This window comes from Nannobrachium achirus (assembly GCF_963921795.1).
Source record: "Nannobrachium achirus genome assembly, chromosome: 10".
Taxonomy (NCBI): Eukaryota; Metazoa; Chordata; class Actinopteri; order Myctophiformes; family Myctophidae; genus Nannobrachium; species Nannobrachium achirus.
Genome location: NC_137819.1, coordinates 47,689,495 through 47,711,567, shown reverse-complemented (window position 1 = coordinate 47,711,567; position 22,073 = coordinate 47,689,495). Strand labels below are relative to the sequence as shown.

General features: G+C 43.3%; 1 protein-coding gene across 1 annotated transcript in view; it reads left to right on the top strand.

Annotated features, from left to right (window-relative positions):
* dync1i1a (dynein cytoplasmic 1 intermediate chain 1a) overlaps positions 1 to 22,073 on the top strand; it is a 96,806-nt gene that overhangs the window by 55,817 nt on the left and 18,916 nt on the right. The window contains exons 12-15 of the mRNA XM_080735672.1: positions 16,808 to 16,954; positions 19,933 to 20,046; positions 20,324 to 20,457; positions 20,863 to 21,007. Of these exons, the coding sequence (XP_080591798.1) occupies positions 16,808 to 16,954; positions 19,933 to 20,046; positions 20,324 to 20,457; positions 20,863 to 21,007 (540 nt within the window). The remainder of the gene's footprint in view (positions 1 to 16,807; positions 16,955 to 19,932; positions 20,047 to 20,323; positions 20,458 to 20,862; positions 21,008 to 22,073) is intronic.

Here is a 22,073-nt window from a genome sequence, read left to right as displayed (position 1 = left end):
ATAAGGGTGTGGGTTGTGTGAGCGTGCGTGTGTGCGTACGTGTGTGGGGTTATAGATACAAAGAATGACTCTAGTCAGGGGTGTCACAAGGGGGGGGGGGGGGGGGAGTGGGACTGAGTTACTTGAGCCCAAGGTGGAGGGGGCCTGGAACTATTTTATTCTTTAGCTATTGAAAAATAGCAGATATACAAGCTCACAGCGCAGCACAGAGGGCAGCGCTGCGAGCTTGTAGATCTGCTATTTTTGAAAAGTCGTGAAAATGTGTGTGAATATATGTATTTTTTAAGCGTACATTTGTAACTCAAATTTTGCTTCTGGGGGGGTCCCTGTAACTAAATATTTTGAGATGGGGGTCCGTGGCCAAATACATATCATTTTGGGGGTCCTTCACATGAAAAGGTTTGAGCACCACTGACATAGAAACATAGGTTTTTCCAAAAACCTTAGAAGGATTTGAAATATTCAAAGACTTTTCAAAAATAGCAGATCTACAAGCTCAGGCACTCGGTGCCGCGCTGTGAGCTCATACCGGTATATCTGCAATTTTTCAATAGTTAAAGCACAAAATGTGAGTGAATCCTTGTACCCAGGGCCCAGAATTTGGTGCGACACCCCTGACAGTAGTGGGATGGGAGTGCAGGGTTTGTGGCTGGGGCGGGCTACATAAGGATAAGGCTTGCAAGGGGCTCTTCATATTTCATCTGGGGTTTTGGTGAGGTCAGGCTTCTATATTTCTGGTGGGGGGTTGTTGGGTGTGTGTGTGTGTGTGTGTGTGTGTGTGTGTGTGTGTGTGTGTGTGTGTGTGTGTGTGTGTGTGTGTGTGTGTGTGTGTGTGTGTGTGTGTGTGTGTGTGTGTGTGTGTGTGTGTGTGTGTGGTTACGGTGAGGGCCTCAGCCACGACGCACACTCTGGATATGGTGAACCGGTGGCGTCGACATTCTGAGACGCCCGGTTATGGCTGAGAGTAAATCAACTGAAAGGTGGTTTCGGTATGTTTTGGGTGTGTGTGAGGGCTCTTTGGTTCGGATGACGTTAGGCATACTGTGGTGATTTAGATCAGTCTTGTGTAAAGGTTTCTTTTTTTGGCAGCCTGCGATTGGTGACTGAACCGTCCTGATCTGGCGACGGGCTATAATTAGATTCTAGGGCAGGGCTCTTCAACAGGGGGTCCGGGACCGCTAGGGGGTCCTTAGAGTTACTACAGGGGGTCCTCCAAATCTTTGAGTGATTTTTTTTTCATATTAATCACATGAACCCTAGTGTCCATATTCTGAGAACTTTAGCCAAAAATAGCAGCTCTGTGAGCTTGTAGATCGGCTATTTTTGTCAAAGAGCTTTGGTGTAGAGGGGACAAAGAGCAGACTAAGAACAGAGTGAAAGGTTTATTAAGTATTGACGGTTTAAGTGGTTACGGTAAAAATCTGAAAACACAAATTGACATGAATCCAAAATACACTGACGATTGTGCTGTCAAACAATGAAACTATATGGAATCTATGATAAGGTACTGGGGGTCCCTGCTTCATCTCTCTCTCTCTCTCTCTCAACTAAGGGGTCCTTGGTCTGAAAACGTTGAAGACCCCTCTAGGGCTTTAGATGGGGGAACGTAGCAATAGCACCCAATATGAAAGACATTCTCAAAGCGTATACATTGAGCAGCTTATTGTGATTTCCATAGATTTTGCACACTAATACTTTATTTTATTCCACTGAATTGGAATGGTGCATGAAGCATAAAGCGACTGAGAGGGATAATACATTTCAGTATATATTATGTTTTGGTAGCATACATTCCTTCCTCCTGGCCACAATGGAATGGTCTGTATACTAGGAAAGGATCTTTGTGGTCCATCAGTATATTTTGGCAGAGCGTGGGTAGGGTCTGTATTCTGGGAAAGGGGACCGCTGCCGCAGTTGGATTTTTTTTTTGTAGCGTTTGAGCGTGCCTCTCCTCATCACGGCCTCATACCAGCAGCGCTCACTTGGTCCCATCATCACTCCAACCCCAGGGCCCGATTCAGTAACTTCACACCAGTCTCTCAAGTGGGCAAAGTCACACCACATTAAAAGGCCCGTCCCCCTCGGAACCTCTGCCGAACCCCAAACCACACGCCTCCTCGCACCCCATGCCGCTACTGTCATATCCCATCGGGCTCAGTCATATTTTTATTAATATCTCGCAGTCTCCGCTCCTCTCCCGAGGTCTTTGGCCTGTGCCAGAAAGGTTGAGTAAGAGAGGGAACACAAAGCCCTGACAGAGGAGTAGGGAGAGCAGGGACGTGCAGAGACTTTTAGAGAGGCAGGGGCTGGAATTTCCAAAAGGGCCTTTTGGTGGAAGCACCGAAAATAGCAGACCTCCAAGCTCACAACGTGTCGCAGCGTTGTGAAACCACACTGAACTAAGAATAATCAAGTCAATACTGGAGATTTGGCTTAAAGGTGATACACCATGCATTTAAAAAGTATTTATGTCATATTGTTTATGTTCCAAAAAACGTGCCTGTTAAAAGCATCCCAGAACCCGTGGGATGCTTTTAACCTCCACCTTCCCAAAACCAGAGAAAGACACAACGGTCTGAAATGGGACTTTGTGAGGATAGAAGGTGCTAGTGGGACCCCAAAAAAAGGTTTTAAAATAGCAAAAGTGATTTTTCATGGTGTATCACCTTTAAAGGTGATACACCATGCATTTAAAAAGTATTTATGTCATATTGTTTATGTCCCAAAAACGTTTTTCAAAAGGTTTGAGGCTAAATTACAGAAAAAAAAATCTCTTCACAAACGGCCGTCGCTGATGTCAGCGACGGCAGCAAATCTGGACAGCCTGTTTTGAGAACCCGTGGGATGCTTTTAACCTCCGCCTTCCCAAAACCAGAGAAAGACACAACGGTCAGAAATGGGACTTTGTGAGGATAGAAGGTGCTAGTGGGACCCCAAAAAAAGGTTTTAAAATAGGAAAAGTGAAATTTCATGGTGTATCACCTTTAATAGACCTTATTCACACCGCGGCCATCTTGGATCACATGACTTCCTGGGATAGCAGCATGCATTACAAACCATTGTGAACAATGGAGCGATGTTCCCAAAATTTGAGTTCTATTCAACCATTTTCTTTTGACCAAATCGACAAATGGGCAGATGACAACATCAACATCTCCAAAAGGATTAAATAGAAGGGTGCATCCACAATATTCATGGTAGTTAGGTTACACTGTTACTCTGTACAAAGAGTGCTTGCTCTGCCAACATATTAACTTACTGCAGGGGTCTTCAACAGGGGGTCCGCGACCCCTAGGGGGTCCGCGGAGGTACTGCAGGGGGTCCGCGAAAATATTGCTTTTTTTCATTTTTCACATTTATGTTAAAAAATAAATCATGATTCTATCCATTTTGAATATCTTGAATACATTAAAAATAAAAAATATGTCGTAGCCCCGACCCCCCCACCCTACGAGGTGGTAGGGGGTCCATGCTCCATCTCCCCATCAGTTTGGGGGTCCCCGGCCTGAAAACGTTGAAGACCCCTGACTTACTGTATTGTGATTTTTGCATATTAATCAGGAACAATCTAACAACAAATAGTTAATATGATGGTGGAGCAAGCACTCCACAGATAGCAAGTCTTTGTACACAGTTGCAACCTAACTTACCTTGAATATCGTTACCATGGATGTAATCAATCTACTGTAGCCCTTCTATTTAATTGTTTTGGGGATGTTGATGTTGTCATCTGCCCATTTATCAATTTGGTAAAAAGAAATTGGTATTGGTTGAATGTTCTATTCAACCAAATTCAACCATCGCTCCATTGTTCACAATGGTTTGTAATGCAGGCTGCTATCCCAGGAAGTCATGTGATCCAAGATGGCCGCAGTGTGAATAAGATCTATGGCATGGATTTCTACACAGAGAGGGCAATTATTTCAACATAAGATACTGCATTCAAGTTCAGGAGAGTTTGGACAAGGCAATTCTATTGAATGCTGCCTTCAGGTATTACATGGAAAGAGGGCATTTGCATTTCTTTCACCATAGTAAAAACTGCATTCATGGTCTGGAGAGGGCATTTTTTACAGACAAATAAAAGGGCAGGGGCTCAAGCCCCCTTTGATGTCTATGTGTGTACGTGCCTGAGGGAGAGAGAAAGAGCCAGTCAGGCATTATTCACAGGCCTGTTCTGGACAGGAGCCCATGTGAAATTACAGTGTGTTCATAAAGCTTAGTGAAGAAATCCTCTAAATGCTTGGATAGGGGAGTGGTTGAGACCCCGTGTGTCTGTGTTTGCCTTGTGACACACGGGCTGGATAGACGGAGCTTCTTTACTTGTGGTGGAGAAAGGCAGAGAGATTTGAGAGAGCTTTATTTGTGTTTAACTAAGATTATTTCATGAAACTTTGGCCGAGGCAAATGGGAAGTTGTTTCGTTTGGGATTACATGAAATAAATCATATGAAATGTATTCATTTGACATGATGTGGTCTTTTTCCTTTAATAAGCAAACACGCTGTGTCAATGAAATTCTTAATAACATCTTAAAACAAATATGTGTATGGTAACTACAAAAACAGCATATGAGGTTAATAGGCCATTAAATCTCTTCAAGTCACAAATAAATAAACCAATTAATAGCTGTAACATTTGCTGTTGGTGGAAAGCACTTTTAAGTGCTACTAGAGAATTTCAAAAACTCATTGGGGTGACATTTTCTGTCTGAGACAGCTCTGGTATATGGTTTACTACTGTACATTGTCATGCTCAAGCCATGTGGTGACCTTTGAGGCCTAGTTGATGGGAGCAACACTACCCTGAGAGACACCCCTCCTGGCAGGCTCACTATGCCATAATGTGGTCAGTGACCATTCAGAATGGCTATATTTGCTCTGAAAGTCTAACATTTTGAGCACTCACAATTGCCCTTTGCCTTGTTCTCAAAGTGGTTCAACTGATTTATGCATCTTTTTGTTTTAATTCTCATTGACGGTTTCTTAAATATTCAGCTGTATGGATCCACAAAAAGAAGCCAGGACAGATGAGAAAATAAGTTACAGTACAGAATCTATAGAATCAGATATTCAGAATCCCTGTGCAATTTCTTCTATTATTCCCTCTGTTCACTACAGCCAAGCATTCCATTATATTGATAAGCCACTTAAAAGATTTAAAATCATTATAGATGTCTATGCTGAAATTAGACTGTATAGAGTTTATACAGAAATAAGCTTCCGTAAAAGTATAAAATGTTGCCTGATTCTGGGTTCAAGAGGGCCATGTGAGAAATGAGGGGTGGAGATATCAGTAGGGCAAAAGTGTGACGTGACGTGATGTTATGCTTTTTCTGCTTTTGAAATGTATGTAATCCTAGATAAAATACTATGTTCTATCTGTCTGTCTTTCAATGTTATATGAGATACATAAAGTGTGGTTCCTGTGGAAATAAGCCTTGGCTTTCTAGGATCTCCTTTTAGTAGACCTTGTACCAGTGATTTGTGCTGTCATGAAACTGTACTTTTTTCTAATGCAAACTTCTAATAAACTCTTCAATCAATCAATCAATGTGACAGACAGACTGGCTGACAGCCGGTGGAGGTTTTGATAGTAACTGCGACCTGACGGTCACAACCAAATCTCTTTGCCGAAAATAGAAGATCTAAAAGCCCACAACGCGCAATATGACGTTTTGCAAGCTTGTAGATCGGCGAACGTTACTCCCAGAATAGGGATGCTGCCGGCTCAATTGGTTCATTAAGTTATGAAGTAAATGTCTATGTTTCCATTATTACCCACGACAACATCCACAACCTGTTAACACAAGCTGACAGGTGTTGGCACTTGGCATGATGGCATCCTTTACCAAGGTTTGCTCTGTTGTGTTACCGCTGTCACTCCTGCTGCTCTTCCAATGCTTGCTTCTCACAAACCAGCTAAACTGCTGTTACTTTGTCCTGCCCATAATGCATTCCTTGGCTGGAAACCGGTTGTTTTCAACCCAGAAATTCTTCCTATTACCTAAAAAAAAAGAAAAAAAGAAAAGTGCTTAGAAAGTTACAGAAATCAATTGTGAAATGGGAAATACCAACATGTTTTGCACAGGTTCAGTCGCATTTTCTGGGAGCAGGGAGCATTTACGGAGCAGCAGAAAAGGAGGTGAGGTGGGGGCAGAAATGTAAACGATGCACGCACTATACACAGGCTGGATGCTTCTATGTGATGACAGTCTTCCTTTGTTCAAGTGGAAATGTCGAACTTTATAAATACTTCACAAAAAAAGTTGCTTCACGAACAGTGTTGGTGGAACTAAGATGTTTAATTGAAAAATGTTCATTGTGACTTTTCTTCAAGACGCTGCTTTAGTGGCCATCTAAATGTGGTGGATCTGTTATGTGGTGTCATGCATGTGGAGTATGTTTGAGGGGAAGGCCATACATGCTGTACAGTAAAGACTGTACATACAGTAACATGCATACATACATACATACATACATACATACATACATACATACATACATACATAATTTACTCACATGCAGACAGACAGACAGACAGACAGACAGACAGACAGACAGACAGACAAACTCTGTTCTAAATATAAATTGTTCTCCAGATTTCACAAGATTGACTATACAAATCAAATAGAATCGAAGACGTCACCGGCCTTAAGGTCACTGCCAGTAACAGTGGGTGTTGGTGAAGGGAGCAAGACAATGAAAAGGAAGGAGTGAAGTCAATGAGAGGAAGGTCTGCACACGTTTGCCAAGCCTCCTGCTCATTCTTTCACTCCACCAAGCTCTCTCTCTCTCTCTCTCCGTGTGGTGAAATGGAGGCTCTGTTTGGTATTTCTCTCTCTGCGCCAGAGACCGCGGAGTGACAAAATCCGCGGGGTGTCATAAACGAGTGAAGCCGGGGGCGAAGGAGGGATGAGAGGCAGGGATGCCAAGGGAGGACGGTTTGACCCATCTGGTCCTGATAAGGCCTAGTGGAAAACAGATGAGTGCGGTGAGCGGGGAGGGAGACGAGCATGGGATCCGCTCGGGGGTGGGAGGGGGGTATACTGTCTGTCATGCCCTGTCACACCACCTCCTCCACCCTCCACCCTCTCCCTCCCCACGCTCCACTCTCCCTCCCTCTCTGTCTTCCCGAACCCAACTTTAGCAGTCACCCAGGGGAGGGAGAAGAAGGAAACAGAGACAGGAGTGTTCCTCTCTCTCGCTCTCTCTCTTTCTCTCTCTCTCTCTCTCTCTCTCTCTCTCTCTCTCTCTCTGTCTCTCTCTCTCTCTCTCTCTCTCTCTCTCTCTCTCTCTCTGTATTGTTATTTTTCTCCTCTCTAATCCCTTACTTGGTGCCATCTTTCACCATTGCCCAGCATGTGTGTGTGTGTTATCCCTCCACACAATACTTCCCATTAGAATAATAGCTGCTGCCACGGGCACTTAGCCTTTTGAGCTCCTTTTGAGCCTCTGAAGGATATGATGGCAGGTGATACTGTCTGCATGTGTCTCTTTATCTCTCTCTCTCTCACTTTCTCTCTCTCTCCTTGTCTCTTTCTCATTCTCTTTCTCGCTCTTTTTCTCTATCAATTAATCTCTATAAATTAATCACACATACATGCAATGAAGTGTTCCAACATACAAATTAACAAAATATTGTATATATACATATTTATACACTGCACGCAGTCCCCCTCCCCACCCCTCTCTGTCACTCTCACTCTCTCTCTCGCACACGCACTCGCGCGCGCGCACACACACACACACACACACACACACACACACACACACACACACACACACACACACACACACACACACACACGCATAAATCCTTGCCTCAGGACCAAAATTAAACCCATTGCTTTTGGTTTCTTTTTTCCACCTTTCTACTGTATGACCATTGCCGGCCTACAGTATATGACTGTAGAACAGTGAGTCTTTCTGCTGCGTTGTTCCCCCAGAGCTGTCATTCTCTACATCCTCTACATCTCTCTGCCTTGAATGAGACAGCCAAGCAGGTGTCCACCCCATGCTGCTCACAAGATGAGAACCAGAGGCATCAGATATGTAACGTTTTGAACTGAAGTGATAGCACGTTGGCAAGTTCAAAGATTCCTTTTTAGAGGTGTTTGAGGTTCAGGCTGATCTGCCACTTGAAGGTATGTCCAGAAATCTAAAGTAAAACTTAAGACTAAGTACACTGGAGAGCGTTTAGCGAATGAATATTTCACCAAATAATTTTATATTATTCTAGAGGACAATAATTTGAGAAACACTGGCACTCTACAATGCTGCAGGTGTTGCTGAAAATATTCTCTCATCTTTTTTTATTTATTTTTTTCTCACTGGTGGTTGAAGTTGCACCAGAACGTTTTTAATCGAGGAAAGTGTTATAGTCACGTGACGTCTGATAAAAAACATTACATATCAAATACTTACCTGGAACAATGATATGCTAGTCATGTTGAAGCATTTTGGAATGAATTCAGCTCGCAGTTTTAGCAAATGCAAAGTTGCCGTCATGGGCGGGAAGCATGGGCATGCATAACATTTTTAAAGAAAGACTGGAAAGTCCACAGCTAAAATAAAATCACCCAGCAGACGTCTCTTTGAGAATACAGAGCTGTAGCAGGATGTGCTCAGCTTGTGTTGCATACACACTCAATTCAACACATGAAATGAAACGATCAAGACAAACCCAATCATTAATTTCATCCAACATGACGTCCCACTGGGGGAGCTCCATAATGTCAACCAATTCCCCCTGGGCTTAAGTCATAAACTCCCTCACGGGACAAATTGATCTTATTTCAGTGGCTAATGACATGCAGTACACTCCATAGCATATAACTCAAAACCATATGTGTTGATGTGACATATGATTAGAGGCATTTTGGCGGAGTGGCTTTTATGCCAAGTCCGAAAGGCCGTTGGCAGCCTCCTCAAAGCGCTCTGTCACAGGCAGAGGGCGGGCACATTTTCGGTAGCTCTTTCAGTGAGCCTGACAGTATATACGAGTAATGATCGTCTCTAAACTACTTTTCTTTTCTCTCTTTTTTTAAGAGTGTATTCTGCGTTTAGTCAAAGGAGTTTTTATTTTAAGATGAGGACACTGATAGGGCTTAGCAGTTAAGCTAACATATGGAGGGAATAGAAGTGGTCTCTTTTTGGATTCTGGCTTGTGCCTGTCTTTACTCATGTGGGACATGTACATTTATTTTCAGTGATAAAGAGAAAGAGAGGGGAAAACAGATGTATTCTTGTTTGTTTGTGGGTGTGTGCACGCGTGCACGCATATGGATTTGTGTGTTTACATGTTCTGGACTTTGTATTGTAGGCTGCATGTGTGTCTGCAAATATTCAGTGCAGGGACGCCCTTGACTTTATTGGAAAGAACACATGGCGATTTCTGTGGAATGTTAAGATACAAATATTAATCTTCGTGTACCTGATAGATATTAGAGGGACGGCGCTCTGTGCCACGTTGTTCCAATTTAACATCAAACTCAAATCAGAACAAACATAAACTGTTTTTTATGGAGAGGCCTTATGGTTACAATCACCCTCAGTCGTATTAGATGAGCCTCTTATGAAGACGGCAAAATAAGGCAGAGACAGGAGACAGATTAAATGAGAGACAGGGAGGGAGAATATGGAACAGAAAGTGAAAATATTTTATGTAAAATGATCTCAGCATGCTGTAAATGCATGTTCATGTTCACGTTGTGTTCTTTGGAGCATTTCTAACATACAGAAAATCGTCTTGCCGGTCGGAAATCGAACTGATGTGGGCATTTTGAAGCCATGCGCAGGGAGGGGCGTTATGCAACCCAGAGTTCTGAGGAAGCACAATTACGGGGGTGATGAAGGTACGTGCTCTCTCAGTGTCAATGGGCATGATGCCCATCATGGTGGTTTATGTCCTAACAACACTTTACTGTCAGGACATCTTGTTGTGTTTTCCATAGCTCTCTATAGCCTACCTATCTTACACATTGCTAACAGAGTCCTAACAATAGTTAAAGAGGCAGTGCCACAGGCATATTATGTCCTCAACTTCACAAAGACGGGATCTGAGATTAAAAGTTGGCGAAGTGCCCCTTTAACAAACTCGTTACAGAATACTACAGCATCTGTGCTTTTCAATGTGCATGCAATAGACATGTCGGAGATGTAATTCTCTGACACGCCATGCAATTTTCACATCACCCTCATTGCAGTCTGTGTGTGTCACTCATATAATTACAATATGACAGGTACAATGACCAAATATAGCAGCTAGAAAGTGAGATTCATAATAATGTCCAAGTCTTCACTCAGCATGAGGTGCATGTTATGAATTAATGGTACGGGAAATGATGCACTGTCATCCATAGAGAAATGCTGGCTTGACCAAACATGTTACCTGAACTGTTCAGCGTAGTGAATTACATAAAAATCATCAACCTTAACTGATGTCTGTCTGAGCATTAGTCTAACTACAACTGGGGACTAGGAATGGAGCTTGTTCATTTTTATTGATAATGAGCACCATACCGATCCTGCTTATTGAGACGGGATTTTATCAAGCCTAATATTGAGGGTTTTCTAATATTTTGTGGAAACATGTGAGACGACAAACTCTTTTTTTTTTTTTTTTTTTTTTTTACTGGCCAGTTGTGGGAGACTCACAACTGGCCAACTGAACATAACAAAAGTTGTACTATTATTATTTCCATACATTAATAAAACACTATGATGAACAATAATGTTATAATTGCAATGCAATTATGTAGTGCGAAATTTAATTGCACAATAATTCATTTAACAATATAACAAATAGCTGAATCATTTCAATATGTTTCTCTGACAAATTATATTACACACAGGCTGTGATGGAAGAAGTACTCACATTTTAAGTGCAAGTATCAGTACCACAAGTAAAAGTAGTCTTTACGCATATGTATGTCCCATTTCACAAGTTTTCAACATATAACAATCTTTTGAAAATAGCAGATCTACAAGCTAATAATTGTAGTATAATATTTGGCTCTGAGAAGAGAGAGGAAGTAAAAATTGTAAACACTACAGGTAAAGTAAAAAAATACCTCTAAAGTACAGAACTTGATTACAGACATGTACAGACATGTACTCAAGGTCTGAGATCTATCTATCTATCCTGCTTTCAGAGCCCCTTGAAGCACAGCAGTTTCCCAGCTTTGTGGATGTAGAGCAAAGGATGAACAAACCCCAACGTCGCGGATATTGCGAATGTTATTAAAATGGCAACTAGGCTGATTTGAATGACTGAAGACAGAAGATGGATGAAACAGCTCATAATAGTCAAAACCATTACTATCAAGCTGATCAGAATAATTCTAAAAGCCCTTCTCTTCATGTTGTTTCCCTCCCCACCTTCCCTCTGTCCTTCTCCTGGTCCAGGCTGTCTCAGAGCTCTGAGGACCGAGAAGCAGCAGAAAGACACCACAGAAATGCACACAATGTAAAAGCCCATAAAGATGTAAATTACTTTTTCTCCTAACCAAAAATATAAGGAACTGGAGGCACACCCCATCAGCCAGACAACGCAGCAACAAGCCATCCTGTACCGAAGAGCTTTGTACCTCAGAAATACCACAGGGTGAACCACCGCTATGTAACGCTCCACACAGATACAACACCCAAACCATGGACCAGAGAACAAGTACAAAAGGAAGGCAAAGAGAAAAATTGATTCGAGCTGTGCCAAATAAAAGACAGAGGCCAGGGGAGACATGATCCCAGACACAATCAGGTTGAGATTGAAGAACTCGGAGACTATCGTCCCACCAGCTCCACTCAGGATCAGCCACAGAACGTAGCTGTTGATGGGGAGGCCCAGGATGAGGTTGATGGAGAAGATTGCAGTTTCTAGTGCCGGATAGGTATCGTTTGCTGTGCATATGATGGGGAGGGAGGAGTTGGTGTCATTTCTCAGTCTGTCTTCCATCTTAAGACTCTGTGTTTGCCCTGCAGCCAGTTCAGAAGAGAGAGAAAAAAACAACAACATAACGGCTGGATTTGAGATGACGAGTAAAATAGAATAGAATATTTTGTTGCCCACTTTTAAAAGTAAACAGTGCAACCATCAAAGATGCCAAAATGGGAAAAAGTTCAAACAAGCTCAAGCTTGTTTCCATTGATTAAACATTTTAAACCAGTGTTTTCCCACTTCCCAGACCTTTAAAGGAGTAGTTCACCCCCAAAATGACTTTTTTTCTATTGATTACGCATTCCTAAGACAAAAATGTGATAACAATAAATTTACCCACATTCGTTCCAGATGGGGACCTGTTTCGAAAGGGGTCCCCATCCGGAATCAATGGGGGTAAATTTACTCGAATCAAATTTTTGTCTTAGGAATGTGACAAAAAAACAAAAAATATTATTGAACTCTAGTCTCCATGGCATGAGTAATCAATAGAAAAAAAGTCATTTTGGGGGTGAACTACTCCTTTAAGCTCAGGACGCAAAGAATTATGGATCCCGACCCATTGTTTGGGAAACACTATTTTAAACAGCTCTTCCCAATGTTCTTCTGAAAACATCGACTATTTTAACAATGAAAACAAAGTTAAAGTAATCTCACGTTTTGGATGCCAGCAGAGCGTCTCAGATCTCTGAGTTGGGTGTTTTGGTGAAGTCTCTTCTTCGGACAGTCTCTGTCATCCTTCGAATGATGTCCTCTCTGCTTTGCCTCCTCTAACCATCCCCGTCCCTGCTTTTCCTTCCACTGTGTTGATTGTTGTACAGCTGGCGTTTTCATATTTGTTTTAGGTTATTCCATGGAAATGTGTAATTGATCCTCATTATGCAAACTTTGCACCCTTGGTTGGAAAAGCTCAGGCAACAACGATGTGGCGGTAATTTGTTTATCACACACCCATATAGCCTTCATTTGTTTGTCAGGTTGGTTTCTTCCACTGTCAGGGTGGTGAATGGATGAATGTAATGCCCCAGTGAGCCATAGTCAGCTATTAGACCTCAGTCTAAAACTGGGTTATAAGTTATAACTGGTCTAAAAGTGAACAAAAGTCCCTCGTCTGTACAGGGTTATCTACCTCTCTCTCTCTGTGTTTTTAGACGGCTAGGCTTAGCTTGGACATGAAAACAACGTCATTTCAGTGGCTATATATAGACAGTTAATCGGCCACTTCTGTCATTATGCTAAGAGCATATCATGCTTTTCTGTTATAATTCAACTTTTTTTACACACAAATTTAGATTTGTGTAATATTCAAATGTTCTTTTATAATGTGTTATGATGCTCTGTGTGTCAGATACGCGCACACATCGTATTAAAATCGCCTAATGGCGAACATCACAAACATCCACAGAACGTGGAGAAAAGATAATGTAGTGTAATGATGTATACATATACACATATAAATGGGAAATGGTGCATTTGTGTAGCGCCTTTATCCAAGGCACCAACCTGCTCACCAGGAGCAACTAGAGGTTCAGAGTCTTGTTCAAGGACTCTTCAACACTAACTCAGAAGCCCAGAGCCCAGAATCAAACTGTGTTCTCTCTGTGTTCTAATTATGGTTTCTCTACCCCTGAGCCACTGCCACCCTGCAGGTTAGACATACAGTAAGGTGCAAAACGTAGCAGGTATGTACCTTTTGCATACCACTGCATGTCCTCATGTACAGGTACTACCCGTACATGAGGACAGACATAAGGTGCAAGACAGGCAAGGCCTGCATGGTGCAACCTGGCAGACATATTGTGGTTGCTAGCTTGTCTCTGTCACACGTGAGCAGTGATGGACAAAGTATATACTCATTATAGGTCAGAGAGGCTTATTGTCAGTATCAGCCAATGCATGGGAGTCTATCCCTGTTTCTTGATGCACTCAATTTGACCTTTTTTATTTAAAATGCAAACAGCACTACTTTTGGTGATGTTCTATATAGTCCGAATCAGTTTAGTTTACAAGTTAAAACGGGGACAGGGAGATAATATTTGAAATGTTCCAATACAAAGCACTGAGTACTTTTCAGGTGTTGGTTTGGCATATGGAAACTGCAATTATCATATGGAATGGAATCGTATAATAATCATGTCTGAAACATAAACAAAAAAATATATATAGTTTTAGCACATGTGGATGGGGGAAGAAAACAAAGGTTAACGTAAACATGCAGAAAATATGAAAGGCGTCCTTGATGCAAAAACTGGTATAGAGGAGTAATGTCCATAGTCGATTACATAGCTGCTTGAAAATCCAAAGTACCAAAATCTTGGCAGTGCATCTTTAAGGTTTGGGGTTACTGTAGAGTCAGAAATAGCTACTGTAGATGAATCTGACGTGGTTGGACATTAGACAGTAGACTTTATGTGGTAAAATCGTATAGATGACCTTGTGTGATACTTTCACTGTACACGTTAGCTCCAATCTGTATTTTACCTTAAACCCACGTTTATTCCATACTGAATTCCAGCTACTTGGGCCTTACGACTTGCCGTAAGCCACACAAATCCACATATTCGCGGTCGGACCATCAAACAGTGTGCGCTAATGTGTTTCAAACTCAAAACCCCAGATCTGTCTGTTTCCAGCCGTCTAAATAAACCCAGAGGGTTCCTCTTTGACGGCAGACCAGGGACTTTTGTTTTCCTTGCCCAAGTCGGGTTTATTTTGAGTCCTCGCTTCTGAGGCGACTCCTCCACGCCGCCGCTCTGGAAGCCATGACTCCATAGAAGAAACGAAAGAGAGAGAGAGAGAAAAGCACGTGGTCTTTTCCTTCACTCTGGTTTGTTTTCCAGTAACCCCCCCCCCCCCCCCCCCCCCCCCCCCGGCTGTTGAGCACATGGTGTGGTGTTGGAGAAGAGGAGAGCAAGAGAGAGAGAGAGAGAGGGAGAGAGAAGAGAAAGCGAGAAAAGAAAACAAACATTCTATTCATAAAGACACACAGATTGCCCCAGATTAAGTAGGGTCTTCCTGTGAATTTAAACAAGGACAGGTGCTATGGCTGACCCTCATTATTACTCCCTACTGTGCTTCCGCTGAGGTCACAAGACGCATTATGAGTAAATCTGCTGTTTACAGCAGGACTGATGGACAGCTGGACGGACAGAGGGGGGAGGGGGGGAGTGATGGATGGATGGATGGATGGATGGACAGATGAATCTATGGACAGATGGACGAATGGACCGACTGGATGGATGAAGGGATGGATTGGATATCGTCACTGTAGGGCAGAAACCTTGTATCTCCAAGTTTAAAATTAGTAATTTTCTTTTCGCAAAGTAAAGCACTGCTTCATCACACAAGGCCGTCGCACAAAGGTAGTGAAAACAGCTGATCTACAAGCACACAACGCCTCGCCTCGCGGCGTTGTGTGCTTGTAGATCGTCTGTTTTCACTATAGTTTAAATCATTTTAGAAATGATAAACACAAAACAAACAAGCTCTCTGACATTTTTTCCATAGTGGTCTCCATATCACGGACGCTCCGGCGGCTTTGGGTCAGGGGAGGCCAGCCACGGCGTGCCCCTCCGCACCACCCGGGCCGCGCGGGAGGAGCACCGAAGAGGAACCAAAACTCAATAAACATGGGGTCGGGGGGGTAGCCGGGGGCCAGGAGGGTGCGCTTGTCATGACGGGGGCTACACTGAGCGCTCCAGTGGCTGCTGGGGTTTTGATGCTGTAATGTGAACCGGGTGGTGGTGAAAAGAACTACAATTCCCCTCTTTGTCAGCCCCCCACCCCAGCGTCAGCCTCCCCCCCCCCCCCACCGCCGCACTAGGCGGACCCTCATCATAGCCAAACTCATCATCTCTCCCTCCATCTATCTCTTCCACCTCTGCCACCCATCACGATGCCTTGATCACTGACCATCTCTCTCCATCTCTCTCCCTCTCTGTCTCCCTTTCTCTCTCAGCCTCTCTTTCTCCATCTCTTTCTCTCCCTCTCCCTCTCTCTCCCTCTCCCTCTCCCTCTCCCTCTCTCTCTCTCTCTCTCTCTCTCTCTCTCTCTCTCTCATGCTCCGTCTAGCATTTACAATCACTCCTCGTATCTGTTTCACAATCTGCATCAGAAACACTCATGCGAATATGAGGCACAGATGAGGGGTTTTCTTATATGGTGTTGTATTCCATTCCAATGTATTCCACATCTCTCCTCTTTTTATTTGGGTGAACGTGGTCTTCCTCTCTCGATTGCCTGGTGTTACGTCTTCTTGAGGAGAACACTCCATCCTTACCTTTCCGTGTCTGTGCTCAGTCCTCTTGACTGTACGTCCATCTGAACAGCACTCAGGATTTTGCTGTAACTCTGCTATACCCGTTTTCTTTTGTGTGATCTGACTATCACTTACCTTCAGGCACGTGCACACGTAGACATCAAAGGGGGCTCGAGCCCCTGCCATTTTATCCATCTTTAAAAAGTGCCCTCTCCAGACCACGAATAGAGTTTTTGCTATGGTGAAAGAAATGCAAATGCCCCTCTTTCCATGCCATACCTGAAGGCAGCATTCAAGAGAATTGCCTTGTCCAAACTCTCCTGAACTTGAATGGAGCATCTAGTTGAAATGGTAAAAATCAAGCATCAAAAATAGTCGACCTCCAAGCTGCGACGCGTTGCGCGACACGTTGTGAGCTTGGAGGTCGACTATTTTCGATGCTTGATTTCACCAAAAGGCCCTTTTAGAAATGTCAGCCCCTGCCTATCTAACATTCTCTGCACGTCCTTGCGTACCTTTCTCACTTTTCTCCTAATCTTAAGCCCCTCTCCACTCTGTCTCTGTCTGTCTGTCTGTCTGTCTGTCTGTCTGTCATTCCTCTGTCTTTCCGCAGTCTCCTGTGGTGTCTGTGGGCTTCGCCAGGTTCCATCCCAACCTGGTGGTGGGGGGGACGTACTCAGGACAGATCGTCCTTTGGGACAACCGCAGTCACCGCAGGACCCCCGTCCAGAGGACCCCACTGTCTGCTGCTGCACACACAGTAAGGCTGGGCCCTAAAGGTTATAACTTATACTGTAACAACAACAACATGCAAAAGAAGCTCTGCAACTCCATGCAAAGCTGTTCAACACATCAACATCACACGGTACAGTGACTACAATAGAACACCCTATAATGCCTCATTTATATTCCATTAAACAACCGTATTGATGCAAATGTCTTAATGCTTAGAGTTTACTTAACATTATTAAATGGTAAATGGTGCATTTGTATAGCTGAACCATGCAAGGCACCAACCTGCAACTAGGGGTTCAGAGTCTTGCTCAAGGACTCTTCCACACTAACTCTGGGGGAGCCCGGAATCGAACTGGGAACCCTTCGGGAACCCTCCGTGTTCTAATGACGGCTTCTCTACCCCTGAGCCACTGCCGCCCCTATTGTTATTGTCATATGACATGATCGCATGGCTCTGATAAAACTACTGTATGTCCAATACAACACAGACATTCTTTTTCTGGCATGTTATTTTATACAAATTCCAAAGGACTGATTTCCCATTTCCCTGATCGTTCAGTATGATTTTATTTTTCAATTGATTCAGTTATGCATGACTGAATAGATTTGATTTAATATGATTCAGTGGTGCTTCCCTGTAGTTGCAGGAAACAAGCCTAAATGGGAACAAAGAAACATAACAAACGTAACAGAATTTAATAAACTGAATGGAAATGACAAGAAAAATAGATAATTGTCACTTTCCCACAGAGACCATTGAGAGGGTTGAGCTCAGTTCCATGCACTCTGTTCCCTTTTGTCCTAGCATGGTAAGACCAAAGTTCATACAGGACAGGACACATACAATATATGTAATTTAAAAGCAATTTGTGTATTTGTTTGTTGCCCCTTAGAGATGTGTCCATTATATTTCTATATAAGGCATATGCTTAACATATACTGTAAGATAGCAATTTAGCGTTGATGTGATAATTGCATGGGAGCCATGCAAACAGGGACATGTACCATATATATATCCATAAAACTGGAAGACCAAAGGCCTGATGGTTCTCATACACACACACACACACACACACACACACACACACACACACACACACACACACACACACATGAAGTACACTATACACATGCACATGCACGCACAACTTGACCGGAGCAAGTCAAATTCTAGACATAACTTCAGGGGCGACTCAACTGCGAGTTCAATTGCTCCAGTGAACTCGCTGACCCTCAACAAATTACTGGCCAATATAGCAAAAAATCTTTAGAACTTGGAGTGTGTGTGTGTGTGTGTGTGTGTGTGTGTGTGTGTGTGTGTGTGTGTGTGTGTGTGTGTGTGTGTGTGTGTGTGTGTGTGTGTGTGTGTGTGTGTGTGTGTGTGTGTGTGTGTGTGTGCGTGTGTGTAGTGGTAGTGGTGGGGGGTATCAACATAGCTCTTCAAGTGCACACGTATGCACTCTCTCCACATACTGTACGTACGTACGTACGTACATACACACACACACACACACACACACACCACATTCCGGTCACACACTCCCTCTTGTACACACACACACACACACACACACACACACACACACACACACACACACACACACTCTCTCTCTCGCACGCGCTACATGCCATCCATGCTGTAGGTTTAAAGTGGCGGTGGCCTCCAGTAATGAGAGGTTTTCTCTAGTCTCCTCTCTGGCCCAATGCAGTCAGCCAATCAGACGGCCAGCCAGCCGCGCAGTCCGGCCAGCGCGCAGCTAGCTGAGCTGAATGGAGCCTTTGTGGGGTCCCCGGTACACAAATCAATTACAGCCCAGTAATGACATAATGGTTTCACACACTCCTGTGGATTTGCACAGCAGCCCGTGTCCCGTAGGCCCGTTTGAAGGGTCCAGCTAGCGCATGCAGGCCACCACAGCCGGCATCTGTCCAAGTGACTAGAGCAGGGGTCTTCAACGTTTTCAGGCCAAGGACCCCTTAGTTGAGAGAGAGATGAAGCAGGGACCTATAGATACATAATCGTTTCATTGTTTGACAGCACAATCATCTGTGTAATTTGGATTCATGTCAATTTGTGTTTTCAGATATTTAACCACTTGAACTGTCAATACTTAATAAACTTGACCTTTCACTCTGTACTTAGTCTGCTCTTTTTCCCCTTTACACCAAACCTCTTTGCCTCTCTGCTTTACCTCTTTGCTGTTGTGAGCTTGTAGATCTGCTGTTTTTGGCTAAAGTTCTCAGAATAAGGACACTAGGGTTCAAGTGGTTAATATAAAAAAGGAGAAACAAAAGATTCACACAAAGATTTGGAGGACCCCCTGTAGTGACTCTGAGGACCCCCTAGGGGTCCCGGATCCCTGAGGGCCGGGGAACATTAGCCGAAAATAGCAGATCTACAAGCACATTGTGAGCTTGTAGATTGGCTATTTCCGGCAAAGAGGTTTGGTGTAGAGGAGAAAATGAGCAGGCGTTTTCTAAGTATTGAGGGTTCAAGTGGTGAACTGTCTGAAAATACACATTAACATGAATCCAACACAACTGTACAGAAGTCTACGAAGCGACCTACTGTATGAAAACTATGAAAATATTTAAATTGAAATACTATTTTATACATTACAGTATGTGGAGGGTCCCTGCTTCATCTCTGTCCCTGCTAAAGGGTCTTTGGCCTGAAAAACCGAAGACCCCTGGACTAGAGCCTGACCGATATATCTATCTTGCCGATATATCAGCCATTATTTTACTTTTTTGACAACATCGGTGTGGGCAATTATTCAATAAAAATATAGGGATTGCGTTGGACTAGAAATGACTTTAAGCTCAACGTAACTGTTGTTACTGTGTGTGTGTGTGTGTGTGTGTGTGTGTGTGTGTGTGTGTGTGTGTGTGTGTGTGTGTGTGTGTGTGTGTGTGTGTGTGTGTGTGTGTGTGTGTGTGTGTGTGTGTGTGTGTGTGTGTGTGTGTGTGCGCACACGCACGCGTGCTTGCGTGTGTGTGCAGCACCCGGTGTACTGTGTGAACGTGGTAGGAACCCAGAACGCAAACAATCTGATCACGGTGTCCACAGATGGCAGAATGTGCTCCTGGAGTCTGGACATGCTCTCCCAACCACAGGTAAAATGTCATCCAAACTGGATAGTAAAATGATAAATTCTGCCAGGTAGAAATACTTTGTATTCCGGAATTCAAAATGTAACTGAGTAAAAATGTACTTAAAGTACAAAAAAATAAAAGTACTCATTATGCAGAACGTCCCATTTTAAGTTAACAAATGTATGCAAATCTCTTGAAAATAGCTGACCTACAGTACAAGCTCGCTGTGTGTGTGCGTGCGTGCGTGCGTGCGTGCGTGCGTGCGTGCGTGTGTGTGTGTGTGTGTGTGTGTGTGTAGGAGAGCATGGAATTGGTGTACAACAAATCCAAACCAGTAGCAGTGACAGGCATGGCCTTCCCCACTGGAGACGTGAACAATTATGTGGTGGGGAGTGAGGAGGGTACCGTGTACACAGCCTCCAGACATGGCAGGTAGGTGGACACACACACACACACACACACACACACACACACACACACACACACACACACACACACACACACTATTATTGTTATTATTGTTTCACATTTTCCAAATTCAGCACAATGGGACTATGTTTTCCTTTAATTTAACTCAGAGAAATTACATATTACATAAATACATTTGGTTACATTTGTACACTCTACAAATGGACAAATGAGTTTAAGCACGTAACATACTGTAACAGTGTCTCCGTGGTTGGTTCCTGGATCTCATTGTCTTTTCTTAATCATAAATCGTCTCATCCTGCTAGAGAAACGTTATAAAAAAGTTATAATTAAAATATTACTGACATTGATTTTTTTTAAATGACCTAGAGTAAAAGCTCTAATGTATCTTGTGGTGTCCCTCCTCAGTAAGGCAGGTATCTGTGAGATGTTCGAGGGCCACCAGGGGCCAGTGACGGGCATCAGCTGCCACAACGCTGTGGGCACCGTGGACTTCTCCCATCTCTTCATCACCTCCTCCTTTGACTGGACGGTCAAACTCTGGAGCACCAAGGTGTGTGTGTGTGTGTGGGGGGGGGGGGGGTTTGAATAAGACTGTTACAGTATGCTATTACTGTGTGTGAATAGCATAGTAATGTCCTTCTTCGTCATTCTGTCACACAAAAGTCGCAAAAATTGCCGTGTCATCGCACTGCGACGCATTTTGAGCTTGTAGATCTGCTATTTTGGAATTAGAATCCTGAAAAGTAACATTTTAACTAAATACAAATACATTGGACATAAAAAAATTATATATTCTTTAGTCATTAAGCTACCAATATAGACTGAAGTAATTAAAGTGGGTCATGCTTGCATGTTTGGAATTGTAACATCTGAAATATTAACCTGAGGGCCGCGAAGGTGGGGGACGCATGTGTCCCCCGGGCCGCCTGTTGCCCATGTATGTAGAGGGAAATAAGAGTGGAGCTTCTGTCACAGTATTGAGCAGTGAAGGACACCAAGCTGCCAGACACGAGCCTGTCTGCTAAACGACAGCTTAACTCTGCTTTTCATTTTGCACCCGAGTCAAAAACACACTTTATTTTGAGTGCTTGTTTGACTTTGTGTTAACAGCCCCATCCTTTCTTGGCATCTATGCGCTGGTCTGAGCTAATGTTACCGGTTTCCATTTGGGAGAATTTTTCACTGACACTGAAAGGCAACACAGTCACTCTATCTGTTGAAAGAATTGAGAATGTGGCCTCGACTTTAAAGGCCTGTTGTTGCGTGGTTTCAATGACAAAATGTATGCAAAGCTCTGCAGATGTTTCTATCAGCAAACGTGGATGTTTATGCTCCTTGTGCCTGCGAAATGTCTCAAGTTCTGTGCACATGTTCCAGTACTTGGGCGTCACAGAGGGAAAATCTATGTTTGCAAACAACTTTAAAACATTTTTTTTACTATTTTGTTGTCTCACACAAGCTCTGATATGCCGTGTCATCGAGGCCACATTAAGTCACAGTAAGGCTGTGGCTCTCAGCTGGTTTGGTTAAGGCTTTGTACTGTGGGATATGTCAGCTGTACTGCTGTAAAGTTTGATTCATCAAGCTATATTTTACTTTTATTCGCTTTATTACTT